At 35.9% G+C, this 15,186-nt stretch overlaps 1 protein-coding gene across 4 annotated transcripts in view; it reads right to left on the bottom strand.

The window, feature by feature from the left end:
- ZDHHC14 (zinc finger DHHC-type palmitoyltransferase 14) overlaps nt 1-15,186 on the bottom strand; it is a 116,210-nt gene that overhangs the window by 21,027 nt on the left and 79,997 nt on the right. For all 4 annotated transcript variants that reach the window (XM_009507021.2, XM_009507022.2, XM_064447092.1 and 1 more), the window contains exon 4: nt 3,475-3,612. In XM_009507021.2, coding sequence (XP_009505316.1) covers nt 3,475-3,612 — 138 coding nt within the window. The remainder of the gene's footprint in view (nt 1-3,474; nt 3,613-15,186) is intronic.

Genomic DNA, 15,186 nt, shown 5'->3' with positions numbered 1-15,186 from the left:
TGAAAAGAGCTCGAGCAGCATGCTCCAATGAACTAGAGATGCAGAAGCATCCACTTGGGTTCCACAAGCATGAGATATTCATCAAAAAGGGCAATTTGGCAATTTTCTGATAAATATGCAACAAGTGAATTAGTCTGTAGAAACTGACTCAATGTCACACAGTTTGCATTTGACTTTATAATTTAAATGATTTAAATGCATCAGGTTGAAAGTCCTTCCCAGAGCAGTTAAATTCATCTGAAGGTTTGTATGAAGCGAGAACTTTGTCTTTAAAACAAAGAAGAAAAAAAAAAAGTGTGTCTGTATACATATATATTCTCTAGACCTGCCTGGTCAATTTTACTGTTTGCCATTCAAAAGGGAAAGTTACTTACCTTGTATTTCTGAGTCTTTTCAGACTCTCATAACTGGTTCTTAGCCTCAAGGCACAAGACTAGTGGAACTCCCCCTACCTTCTTACTATTTTTAGGATCCTTAATGGCAATGGCAGCAGGTAGGTGTGACCTCTATTCCCTACTGCTGGTCACACTCTTTCAAGCAGTTCCCAATATTCATACTGGAAAGAGGAAGGTTCCTCACTGCAACATTCAGTTGAAATACTGATGCCTCAAACAGAGCTGAGTAACTGTGAAGATAGGCACTACTACTGAAAAATGTGTTAAGCTTGGGGAGATGGAATAAAATCTTGCAAGACAATACCTTTAAAGTATCTGATTTACAAATTGATTTTATCATCTTCAATAATACTATGTGCAAACATTCTTAATACTAGAAAGGGCAAGTTTCCAATGAATGCCTCAAAAGTAAGGCCTCAGAAAACATAAAGTTAAGATATATCTCATATCTCATCACCACCTAGGCCAACTAAAAATGCCAGCTTGCAAGATTTATTAAAAATGAAACAGATTTCAACTATTTTCTAAATCAAGAGATATTAAAAATAAACAAACAAAACCCAAAAAACCAAAAGCCCCCAGGTTTCCTATGTAATCAAAAAGGTCAGAGAAAGGACTTCCCCATTAAGATGAACTGTAAAGGATTTTTTTTTTTTAAGGTCAATGCCTACAAGTTGCTATAAATCTCCCTCAGTCCCTTCCTAAAAGGATATTGTCAGAAGACATTCAATCTAACACAGGATATCTAGAATAAAGTGTTGCTGATGGGGAGATAGTCCTACTAGGATCATCTGCAGAAGAGCTAAGAAGAGGATTTTATTAAGTCAACAGGACTTCCTTTAGAACCAAGAATTTTGCCAGAACTTGTGGAAATACATATGGATGATTTTGAAACACTGCAGGAAGATCATAGTCCCAGGTCTAAAAACTGAGACTTTATTCAGAGACACTAACACAAATCACTATGCCAGTTGCAAAGGTTCAGATTAAGTAACTGAGAATCCTGCTTAATGGTTAGAATCAGCTGAATAACTGCAGGGCTGCAAATCAGAATGAAAATGGTTGAGTGGTAACTGTTAGAAAGGTAGATATGAAGAATTCTAGATGCATGATGGGCACAGAGATAGTGAAGTGATAGATATGATTAAAAAACCTTATTTGTAAAGAACTCTTCTTTGGATACAGTCAGGATTATTGTAGATAAATTGGAAAGCTGGGCTTGAAGCTCAAACGTAGCGAACAAACATCAAGGAACCAACCACAATTCATACCTGCTTCCATTGCCTTTGAGGACCCAACAGTCATTAGAACTAGGGAGGTTTTTACTGTCTCATTCAAGCTAGATAAACCTCCATAGTGAGAAGTTTTTGTAGCTGATACACTTAAACAAGTCAGCATTTAGCATTTACTATACATTATCTGTAACACCTACACAGTGCTAAAGTGCTGCTCAACCACACAGAGGAACAATTCATTTCTCTGCTCTTTGCCTAATTCACACTTAGAATTAGGTATGGACACTGCAAAGTTAAAATCCACTGGATACCTCCACTTGATATACAGAACATGAAATATTGGCATAGTATTGCTAATTCATATGCTGAAAATGGCAAATAAAAGCACTGTACTATTTATGAAATACAGGTAGGCTGCTTCAAAAGTAGCTTTATATTGTCAGGCTGGTGTTTTCAACTACGGAATTCTAGCAGAGCAAGATGACAAAAAAACCCATGCTTCCTTCTTCTTAAATGTAAAAAGTGTGCATGAATATGCTCATATATGCCCAAATAAATATCAAGGATTTGAGTATTAATGGAAAGTGTTCTCTTCCCAATAACTACTTTTCCCTTTTTAAAATAGTATGTACATCTTCTCTCTGCTCTTTCAACTGATATTAGAAATGCTGTATCTGGCAGTGAGAACAACCTGTTGATCCAGACTCCCCCAAAATTACAAGTGCCCCTAGCTCTAGTCTATGTACTAGATTTCTGAGCTACAGGAGAGCCACTCAGTGCTCTTATCCTCCTTTTGTGAAGCACAAGAGGAGGAGTTCTGTTTTTTTAAAATACAAATTTTCATCCCTGCACAGTGTAAGTATTTTAGGAAATTGAGCACAATCTGGCACATTTTTCAGTAAAGTATTCTCTAAATATTGCCATTATCAAGTTCATAACTTTATAAATGTGTTATAAACTGAACTTATTACTTCTATCAGGTTTCCATTGTAATATGTAATATAAAGGAATGAAAAGATCACATTTCCAAATGATTAAAGAAATACTGTTCAAAGTAATACCCTATATAATTAGTGAAAAGATAGAACACTCTTAAGCTTCCTAGTGACATATAGCAGGTTAAAAAAACCCCACAACATACAAAATGTCTTTAAAGACAAGGCATATAACCTGTCACCATAAATTAGATCATCATCATCATATAGGAGCTAACAAAATTTGTTATATGTGTGGGAAAAAAGACACTATCTGAAAGAGTCTTGAAAATACTCTCCTCAACCCCAATCCAGAATACAAAATAATCAAACTTTTGAATATTCATTTTCCTATAGCTTATCTGATTCACTCCATTATAAATTGGTTATTCTCAGAATGTCTATGCAAATGAAAGTAACTTGTGTTAAAAATGGGGTAGAAAGATATGTAAAACTAAACAGCAAACAAAAAAAGTATAAAATAGCTCCAATCCATTTCCTAGCAATTTACCTTTTTATTTGGATGGCAAGTGACCCATGCTTACAGTTAAAAAAAGCACACAAAAGTTCTTTGGGAAAATGATACTATCTGTGTACTTAAACATACAGTATGTGTGCTGCTTTTCCAATAAACCATCCCAAAAAATTATTAAAATTAACACCGTATTAGGATAAAGCCAGTGCTAAATGAATGACTACCATGACCAGGGTCTACTACAGACCAGAATGGGACTCACTGGGGACTATGAAGCTTCAGAGAAAAGGCAAATAAATAAATAAACAAACCCTGAATGATCAAAAGATTAACTTAAAAATAAAAAACTCAAGCAAATGGCTACATACGTAATCTGATTTCACCAGCATACTTACGAAGGATGACGTGGGTGATAACGAATGCAAATATAAAGACTGTCAGAAAGGACAGAGATAAAATAAACATATAAAAAAATCTGTAGTTTCTTTTCCCCACACAGTTGCCTACCCAGGGACAGTGGTGATCAAACCGTTCTGAAATGAGAGGCAGAAGAAAAAAAAATGGAAAACAATTAATAAAATGCTGTTTATTTGAAAAAAAGCTCTCTGAATACTATATTAAAACTCATGATTTAACTGGCATTTGCAAGTTAGCCACAGAGAAATTCTTATTTAGAAAGGAAAAAATAGAAAAGAAAAAGGGAGTGTTTTAATGAAACCTTACAGCTTTTAAAGAAATCAAAGCATGGCTGAGGTGAGCTCCTGTTAAACTAACAGCATTATTGTGATAAATTGTGCAGTCAAACCAATAAGCATTTATTTATCCACTGTGACATGCAGCAGTACCATCTCAACTGGATTTTATTTTTTCAAAATAAGGATTTTTTTTTTTCTTCCAGTGACTCTTCTACTAAAGATTTAGGGTTTTTATTTTGTTTTATTTCATTTGATTATGATCACACCTCTGACTTCTATGTATACTATCATCTCATCCATCCATTATGGTGTACGAAATATTTATACCCTCCCACTTCCTTTTATTGCTTCACTCAAAATATTCTCCATTCCAGACCACCTATTTTTCCACTTAGAGTTGACTCTGCCATACAAACCCATGCAAAATAGCAAAACCATTCACATAAACCATTCTTCAAGTGTTAAGATTCAGACAGTCCTGTAAAATTTGCTTATACTTTTTTGGGGGGTTGGAGTTGTTTTTTTTTTAATAATCTATTAAAACTTGCAGGAATTTTCTGTAAACCACATGGTATAAAAACTCGTAGATGTTGTCTGAATGCTCCATTACCCTTTTCACCATAGGCTCCCTCTTCTTTTTACTAAACCAAACCCTTTCCCTTTATCTCCCTGAGAGATTAACTCACATTCATGAGACAGGAAAAGGCCAGAGTGGGTCAGAAACTAGTGTCCCCAACACAGGGGAAATGCCCCAGTGCTGGAAAGTAGCAGAGGGAGCAGTTCACTTCTCCCCAGGCAGCCTGGAATCCCCTTCCCATCCCAGTATGCCAGGTAATGGAATCAGAGCCATAGCCAGGAAGCAAATTGGCATTTCCTAACTTTGCTTTGGAGAGATTACACTGACAGAATTTTAAATTTTTTAATCAAATCCAAAATTATAACATAAGACAGATGCTCTCATGTTGACTCCCTCTCACTCCCTGATCCTTGTCCAAATCCTGTTTTGTTTTCTGTGACTTTTATGCCTCCAGTGACGTACAATATCATACTATTTGTAATTCCACAGGAAAGGCAAGCTATAAATTTGAAGTCCTTAAGCCCTATGTTAAAAAGGCACATCTGTCCAAGCACACCAGATTATTTTAGCTATGGCTTTATGTTCAAGACCTACATTAGAGGTTTTCCTTGAAGGACCTATTTAGGACTATCTTCATTAAAAAAAAAAAAAAAAGTCAAAATAACATGCACAACAGATTTCTGAGTTCACCAGACTTCCAGGGTTTTTTAAAAGGTTTTGCGTGACAGCTGTTTGGACCACATGTTTCTGCCATAAATCTGTTTCAAATTCCAATGGGGCTATTCAAGGTGAAGTTACTGAACTTTCTTAGGATAAGGCTTAAGAAATACTTTGATTTAATGAGTACTGCTAAGAATACCAAGACCTAAACACTCTGGAATCTAAAAAGGTTGCCGACAGTACCTTTATTCAGTGCAATACAGTTGTATTCCCAAAATAAGTTGACATTGCATTGAAACAGTGCTTATTTTTACATTTGTGCTTCTGAATGAGTCCTTGTGTTATGAAACACTTAACTTCATTTAATGGCACCTAATACAACACATGATCAAATAATAACACAAAGAAAAATACAGTTATAGAGCCTTTTAAAGAGCATAATCCTGAGGTATTTTTGTACCCTACTGCTTCAGAAAAAAATAATCATGGCATGCCTTCGGAAGATGAATTCTGTATATACACATTTATTCTCTTCTGTGCTGACACAGGAGGAATCAACAAATTATATTGACATAAAGGTCAGTTTCTAGCTATGATACGATATTTAGATATAAGTAGGCATCTATTTTATAGCTTCAGATAAATGCAGACAAATATAAAAACACACACATACACCCAGCCCCCCTGCCCCGTATCTGTAAGCACTATATATATATATATATATATATATATATTCCATACTAAAGACTGACTTTATATTTTTAACCTACTTGTCACTCCCCTCCAATTTCTGCCTTCAAATTTCTTGGTAAACTGAAAGACTCTGCTTTCTCAATAAATACCTTATCAATCATTGTGAAGCTAAGTAACTACCTAAGATGCTTGTAAAGCAGAAATGGACAGAAAAGGCTAGTTGGATATGAAACACACTGCTACAGTGTTAAATCTGAATCAACTCTAATGAAAAAGGAGAAGTATTAAAGGTTTTACGAGTGTTATGAATGAATAAACTGGGCCTCATTTTTCTCAGTCATAAAATAGAAAGGGATGTGACATGCTACATGCAACAAAACAGTATATTAAAAAGCAAGGGATTATTCTACTCAGTAGAGCGCAAATATGCAAATGCAAGTTAAAGATAAGATAATAGCCTTACAGCTTGTGAGTTGCTCTGGTTAGTTGTTAATGCAAGAGGAAAAAGTCAACCCTGGCAAAATGAACAGACGCATACTAAGCAGAAACTTCTAATGCTGTTAAATATAAACTCTCTTAAATCTAATGCTGTTTCTTCTTCCTAACAAAAAGATATGGCTTAGTAAGTATTAATGAAGAAATAACACAGTATCTTAAGGTTCACCTCTGGCACTCCAGAAGGCTGCAAACTGAACAACCAATGATTTGGAAAAGGAAGCTCTGCCTGACATCTTTACTTGGCTTGGACAACGTTGGCAGCAAAATTAAGATTTACCTCCACTCAGACATGAAAAACTACTGATGCTGAGAAAAACCTGGAATTGCATCCCTCATAAACCTAAAATGCAGAGCAAATATAAATGCAACTGCTTGTTATGAAGACTAACAGACTGTTTAGAGGTGATGACTGCAGGTTTGGTTTAAATTTATAGGTTATAGTTAACATGCTGCTGCATTCAATTTGTGACAAGGTTAATGTAAAAATATCTGAGGCAAATCAAGAGAATCAAAACATTGGTAATACAAACTCTTGTTAACAAAAAGTGTATTAGAACTCTTAATGAGAGAGGAAGAAAGCTGCAAGGGCTGAAAAGTTTGTCTATAGAAGCATTTAATGAATAGAAAAGTTGTGATAGATCATCCTCCTGCACTCAATTTTAAGCAAAAGCAGTAAGGTATTTGCCTTCAGGATGTGGTACGACGTTACAGTCATGTCTACCTAATTGAGAATCTGCTAAACAGATGGTCCAGCTTCCCGCTTTTTAGCAGTCCTGTGAACAATCTCTTGACGGTGTGCTTATGGCTCTCCCTCCTTAGGGCAAGCCTGTTCGTTCTACCCTGTGGGGAGCTGGTTGACAAAGCCAGATGAACCCAAAACTATGGTTAATTTTCAGTTGCCTAGCTCCCCAGACCAGCTTACCACAGTATCAGACAAACACCGAAGCTGGCCGAAGTGAAGCAGTGAGAACACACTGCCAGAGAATGGATGAAATGACCCTTTCGGATCAGCTAAGTGTTAATTCAGTTTAGCTATAACACCAACCTTACTACAGGTTAACACTTATCAGGACTGCAGGAGAAATCCAGTTTTGATCAATTTTTCAGGGTCAGAGAACAAAAGCTGAAGCAAACAAAAAAGACAGGAAATATGTGAACAGTTTATAAGGTGAAGTATCAATGAAAAGAGGAGATGGGTAAATGGAGACTAAAAATGCTGCTGCAAGGACCACAGAACACCAAAGGCTTAAGAAACCTCAAGAGCTGTCAGGAAACCTGCAACGGTGAGCTTATTTACTAGTCTTTCCCAAGTGATCAGCAATTTCAAATCTGGATAATAACTTCTGAGGATAGCCAGCACCCCCATAACCAAATTGTAAAGGTGAGGCTTCACAAGATAACTGAGACAATCTAAAAGCTTAGAAGCAGTGAAAGAGAGAGTCCACATGCTGCCTTTCCTGCCACTTCATCCTGCTTCTTTCTTTCATTGCCTAAGCTGCTGCTGAGTCAGGTCAGTTCCCTGAACTGGCAGGAAATTAAAAATGGAATTATTTTGCTCATTGCTTAGTGAGAAAAACTGACTTACCAATGGCTGTGTGTTGCTAAGGGCTGTGTGAACAGGCACAAAGGAGAGAATCACGCAAGTGGGGAAAAAAGATGAAGTAGTTCAGGTACTGCCCCTTTGGAAGCAGCAAGCTGTCAGCATGACTCAGTGGTTTCATTAATACTCACCTAATAATATATGCTAACTGGATGACAAAAAAACATACAAGGTACATCATACTTCAGAAATTTCTTTTGGTTTATACCTTCCCTGAAACATTTACAGGTGAAAACTTGCTTAAGAAACATTTAACTGCTGGGTATTTCAGATAAAAACAAAACTGAGAACATTTACCATTTTAATAAGCAATGGTCTTACAGATGGAGAGTGTTTCCTACTGAAGCCATGCCGAAGCACGTTCGTTGCTGCTCAGAACCAAAGAATCAAATCTCTGCTTTTCCCCAGCACAGCATCTAGGCTCTTAAATCTTTAAATGTTCAGTTTTCATTTTTCAACCACTACATCCCAGGAAACCATGTACAAAGTGACCCAAATGCTTTCTTTCCTCTTTCAAAACATTTAATAAAGGTTTCATAATTTAGAAGGAACAAAAAAGCATTTTTACATGGAACACTTGAAGGCCAGCTTGGCCCTTCAGTTTGCAGCTTTTCTTGTCTGTTCTCGCTGTGATGTCAGAAACATTTATTATTTTTTATGAACTGCTTCCTTTTTTCTTTGCTCAGCTGGATCACTGCATGCCAACATAAATTTTCTAAAGCTTAACGTGAAGGCAGGTCTCAAAGACAAAAAGTATACATGTGCAAAAATATCTAGGTCACATTACTAGGAGATTCCAATGAGCACAAGTTAGAAATTACTTGCTAGTTATTCCATCCCATTCAAGTAAAGCATTGTAGGGCAAAGATAGAAACCTAAGGCATTCACTGAATGTTACCATCTTTAACACACACAAACATGCATCCCAGGACTGGGAAGAGTCAACAGCCTGCTATTCAAATCTTGCATCAGTCAAAAAAATCACATTACAGCTCAACCAACTGGGCCAGCATTACTCAAAATACCTTTTGATAGTAGCAGTACAACATAGGACTACAAGGTCTATTGTCATAGACACACACTGAGCAATTATGTAGAGATACTGACACATCTGCACACATTTATAATGATGACAATTACAGCTTTTTGTAGGACTATGATGTCATGATATGACCACATCTATTCAGGCTTATTGACTTGATATTTTGTATGACAAATGGTACTTTCAGAATTTGGTTGCTCTTGAAATGTTTAGAAAAACAAATGAGGTTTTTAAAAGTCCATATAAGAAATACTTTTTATCCCAGAAAGTATTTATTTTATTCTAAGATATGCGGTTCAATCCCAAAAGCCTGCTGAGAGCCATATATGCATGCACAACAGAAAATATAACCATGGCATTAAATCCCTTACAGTCAGGAAAAATGCTTATTTAATCATGTTTAAAAAAAAAAAACACTGATGGGACTTGCCATCAATTGGCAACAGCAATCAAATATATGTATCAATTTAACTTATACAACATTCACCTGTGTGACAGTCATTCCCCTGACAATGCCTTTGCTGTTACTTTCGTGGAATGAAATCAGAGTAGAAATTTATATTTAAAAAATGGTGAATAACAAAAGACCAATTGCAAGTTAAATTTATATGCATGCTGATGTTATTTTAGAACATCTGTTATCGACAATGCACAATGGATCCCTTAAATCACTGAGATGCAGTACTTTTGTACTCTGACCCCAAATCAAAACACACCAAGAAAACCAGATGGAACAGAAAGAGCCTTCTAGCCTCAACTTTACATTCGGGAAATACTCACCAAAAGTGTACTCCAGATTACATTCTGGACACTATACTAATCTCTACAAGGTGATGCAAACTGAAAAAGCAGTGTAACACTGGGAAAGATGGGCCTCTATTAATGAAATAAATTAATTATGTGCATGGATATCTACAACAAAAAGTCAGTCAGAAACACAAACACAAGGGCTACTCAACAAATATTTCACTCTCATAATTGTTTAAATACTGTCCCAGATAGCTAAGATATTTGGGTAGGCTTTTTTACGAAAATCTGTTGCAATGTCAACTTTCCCACACTAATCAACTTCAATGGTGGCAAACTAGTGTTACTCACAGAAAGAAAATAAACATGCTTAATTTAAAAAATAAAAATAGCAATTGATTTATTAGGAAAACATCCAGCCGTTGCCCTAGGACAGCTTATAGTAATTATATAACTATATCGTCACAGACCTCACTTCACTGCTACCTCCAATAATAAATCTTGACCAATTAACAACAAAGCCCTCTGACTGCATGCATTTTAATGGTGACATTTTCAAAGGCAGCAGCAGCTGTTTAGAATGACTATTGTTTGATAGGCACAAAAAGCGCACAGCAAAGGACCTCACTGCTTAACAATCTCTCTTGTCAATAGAGCACCTTCACACACTGGGAACCAAATAAGTGCCAGACACACACCCAGCCGTAGAGGAAGGGTTAAAAACCACAACTTGTCCCTAGGGGAAGCACGGTATCCTTACCAGGTATCAGCATCCACAAAGTCCATGGCTTTTTCCTCCTGTTTCTACATGAAACCATATTTTTTACACACTTCTGTTGCTGCCTTGTGTCTGCCTTTTAATTCCTTAACCATCTTTCAAATTGTTATTACACCAAATATAAATATTTGTTGATATTCTTCGGTTCCTAATTCCTCCCCTCCTCCCCAACCCCAGTAATTTCTCTCTTCAATTATTCCTCTGACATCTGAGGTTTACATCATTTACACAGTTGGGTATTATTGTAATTCTTGCTTTTTTTATATGCAGACCAATACACAGGCCACAACCTCTCTCTGAAGTAATCTATACTACTATTTTCTTTTTTAAAGAGGCTTTCTGCCATATTTCCCAATGCTTTAGTGTAGACTTAAAAACTCTTTGACACACACACCATACTCCCTTGATTTCTAAAGTACATCTAGTACATGGATGGCACAATCATAAACAAGTAATATATCACTTCTGTAAGTGCTGATGTGTACTCCATTTGGCAGGTAGCAGAAACAAAAAGAGCCAAAGCCATTTCTTGCATGTAAAAACTGGGGGAAAAAATGTACAAGAAAAGAAAAAAAAAAAAAAAAAGAGAAGAGTGGCCAACTTTGTAGTTTCAGTCATTCAGCTAAAGAGTGACTTCGAGAGACCTGGAGCTAACATTTAACAGGCTCAAAAATCAGACCCCAAAATGAAGTGAAAATTGTACTCTTTTCATTGCAGGAAATATAAGTAAAGAAATAGGCAAAGGTCATGAAAAGGAACCAAAAACAAGAAGGGAGATAATAAGGTAATGAAGGAAGAGGGCTACAGAATGGAATTAAACCCAAGCAAAACAAAGTCCTGACATCAAGTAAATACACATGGATTATAAGGGAATACCAAGCCCTGGGAAAATTACTCTCAGACACAGTGTTGTGTTATAAAAACCAAACTGTTACAATGCCACTTCTCAGCCTGTTTTTGAAGTAATTTGTGTTCTCCAAGCCGGAAGATGGTGGTATCTGGAGCTACTACAGGGAAGAGCTTCTCCCAGAAGACACTGCTAATTCTCACTCTTTGACTTACATGCGTTATACGCTACACGCGTTTTAATAATTAATTCCCCACCTCAAGAAAATAAATTTACATCACTGGTGCCTAATCTTGTGAACTACTTTTAAAAACAATTGCTTTATTCAAATTCTGCTGTTTGGCATACTGCTGGGTACATTACACCTTGTATTTTCAAAACAGTAAATTAATGTAGTCCGGTCAAGACCAAAAACAAAAGACAATGCCTAAAATTGCCTGGCACAAGTGTTTTAGAGGAGCAATGATTTAATCAGAAAGGGGGTGCCTACTGGCTTGTAATATAGCATATTTTCTGTCAAAATTTCTGTCAAAATCTTGACACTTGTCTCATCTTTAGGATCTATAGAAAAGCAGTCAGACAAGTGAGAGGAATCCTATCTCCTACACAAAACAGAAACATTGATAGAAAATGCCAGTATGGTACGTGCACCTTCAGCACTACTGGCATCCTGGTTCCCCACATCAGAAAGTTTATATTGGGTACAAAGTAGGATCCATCAACAGCTAGTGAAAAGAAAGGGATAACCCCCCAGGGTTCAAGAAGGCCTATGCTGAAAATTTCTGAGAGCGTGAGAATATTCAGCAGGAAGCATCCCCGCATGCTCGCCCTCTTCTCTTGTTCTTCCCCAGGGATCCACTCTGACCGTGGCAGGAAACAGGCTACCACAGGAACCGCAACTTTGGTCTAACTTAGTACGCCATTCTCATGTTCATCAGTGATCTCTGAAAAATCAAACTAAATGTTTCAAAATTAAGTTGTGACATCCAATTTCAAAAATTTGAGATTTGAATCCCCTGTGGGAAAAAAACCACATCATCTGTTGAAAGAAATACAGTGGAACTGGAGAAGAGAAGCTATCTTTATCCATCAGTCACACACAAATTTACGATATACAGATTTTGAAACAAATAAAAAGGCCATATTCTCTTAGTTCAATATAAATGGTGGATCTCTTCTTCCACCATACTGGATTTTTGCCTCAGACTAAATCAGTTATTTCTCTCGGTAAGCAAAACTGTGGCATGTGAATGCAAGGAAGAGTTTACACATTTAGATTATTGGACCAAGTTACTTTACTGTTTGCTAATCATTATTCACTGGTTCTCATTAGTCATTTGGTACTACATTTAAATAAATTGGAAATAGTCAACTGCTTCTTCAGCTTTTATTATGGAAAACAAATTAAACAAGACAAAAATTTATTAAAACAAAATAAAAAAAGGAAATTACACAGTCGACGTTGAAATAATCAAAAGTAAATTAAAAAGGCCATTTGGTAATTTCAGAAGGAAGGCCAACCACTGGCTTCTTCCTAGCATCACACAGTGCAATCAAAACCTCTTCTCAAAACCCAACAATAACTGGCTTGAATTTATGCTCAGAATTTATGTCTGCTGTGGTTATCTTTTTTTTTTTTTTAAGTTTTTATCTCCTGTGTTTATGTGTACATTGTTTCATTTATTATTTTTAAGCAACATCATGGTACACGGGAAACCCTTGAGTAGCTAACTTCCAACCGCCATTCACAAAGGCAGCTAAAGTAAGAAAGACAGAAATACACCTAAGATATTTGCCTCAGAGTAATCAAATATTTGAAGGCATTATATAAATGCAACAAACTGCATTTATATGAAAATCCAGATTTTTCTGGATACTACTATGAAAATATTGTAAAGCTGAAGGAGTTTGAAGTATTACTATGGGTAGAATTCAAATTAGTTGTTTTTTTTTAAAGCTATTTCATCCTATTTTTATCTAAATATACTACGTATCCATTTATAAAAAATTTAGTGACGCAATGAAAATCAGAAACAAGATCAAGTAACAGATATGCTTACTAGAGAACTAGAGAGTTAGGATTAATTCAAAAGGGGGAAAAACTCAATAATGAAGAAATTTTTTATATCCTTAACATATTTGAAATTATGCTAAAGGTTCTTTACAGAATGAAAAGCATCAGTAGATAATACAGAATGTAAGAACATCTCTCACACACTGCATTCATTTGCCCAGTATCATAAAACACCTTTAGGTAAGCGTAACATACTGGGTTTTTTGAGCAGTGAGTGCTGGTTTGAAGAAACACTCCATTCCTGTATCACATAGTGTCTCTAGTTAGTTTATAACTATGCAGCAAAAGCCTCAGGAACTATGTGGTAAAAAAGAACTCATAGACATATTGGTAGTGAGTTGCAGTCACAAGTTACCTAAATAATGGTATGCACGTGAAGTAGGAGTATTTTTGCATTTAGTTACATCAGTAAGGAACTAGCAAATGATAGTGGTACAAACTCCTTGCCATTATAAGATTTATTCACAAACTAAAATTAAATAAAAGCATCGTCATAAAGGCAATCCTAACTTAAGAGTGGAGGTAAACTGCATAAAACATTCTGAGTAAGCATACACTCTTAGACTGGTAGTTTTCCACAAGTGCATGAGTAATCTGATTTTCTTGAAACCTATTTTTCACAGCAAATTAGTTGCAGGTACTTGCAGATTTCACTTTTTGCATTCAATACAGCTGAATATTTATATGACAAATATCTGTACTTAATCAGAAAACAGAAGTACTATGCAGTATACCCTGAAAAACTCATAGTTTATTGTAATTCCCATTATAAATTCTGAGGAAAAAAACCACAGCAAATTCATTCCAACAAATGGATAGAATTATTTAAAAATAAATAGCTTCAAATTAAAAAATGCGCAAGAGGAAATTACAATGGTCATACCTATTTTATGAGCAGAAAAAATTAATCTTCTTGGATATAATTATCACTTAAATGAGTCATTTGCTCAAACTCTTTTCTGATATACATTCATAATAATTTACATCTGTTGCTTCATCACAGACAAAGATCATTTGTTTCCCTACCACCACTAACTGTACGTTTCACAGGGTAAGTTTTCCAAATTTAGTAATCTGGTTGTGTCCTGTCATACAGAATAACCTGTAGAAGAACCCTGCATATTGGTTTATTTAAAAAGCTAAAACACTATTTTACAATAAGCTTCAGGATGCGTGTCTCTGAGTTGCTGTTATTTATGCGCTATCTCGGTAAAGACAATAGCCTTTAACTTTTATTTACTGCACTGGTCAACAACTGCATTTTCACATTATCAGATTTGCTGAGCAATACCACAGCACTGTAACGTCCAGGTTACACATCTGACAAAATATTTTTCTGCAAATGTGTCAACTGCAATTCATAAATAACCCTACTTGCCAAGTTCAATAGCTTTTACAACATTTACAAAATTCTAAAGCATCAGAAAAACTTATTTACGGAAGGAACTATCTACAGATACCAATCGATTGTATAGGGCCAAAAGGCTACACTTTTCACTCTGATGCAAGTGCACTCCCTAAATGAATATCTTCTAAACACAAAACTGTAATTCTTCCAATGACTGCTTTATATCTAAAAATATCACTGCTGAATGCTGCAATTACATCTCTCAGCTGGAGATATCTTTCTACATTATTTTCTTGAATGCATAAGATCCAGGCTCAACAGTGTGTTAATCAGCTGCGCTAAACTCTAAATGTGATCTAATTAAGTATAAAACTACTCAGGTTTGATTGGTGGGCTTTTTTCGGTCGTCTTGTAAATCCAAGCATATCTTAATCACCTTGCCTGCCCTCCAAAGAAAATAGTCACGAAAAAAGACAAGACATTCAGAGGGGAAAAAAACCCACCCTATTATTACAAAGTATCCTTATGTCGTGACATCATCTACTTAC

Source organism: Phalacrocorax carbo, chromosome 3 (genome assembly GCF_963921805.1).
Source record: "Phalacrocorax carbo chromosome 3, bPhaCar2.1, whole genome shotgun sequence".
Taxonomy (NCBI): Eukaryota; Metazoa; Chordata; class Aves; order Suliformes; family Phalacrocoracidae; genus Phalacrocorax; species Phalacrocorax carbo.
Note: the sequence above shows the minus strand (reverse complement) of the source record. Positions and strands in the feature narration are given on the sequence as shown.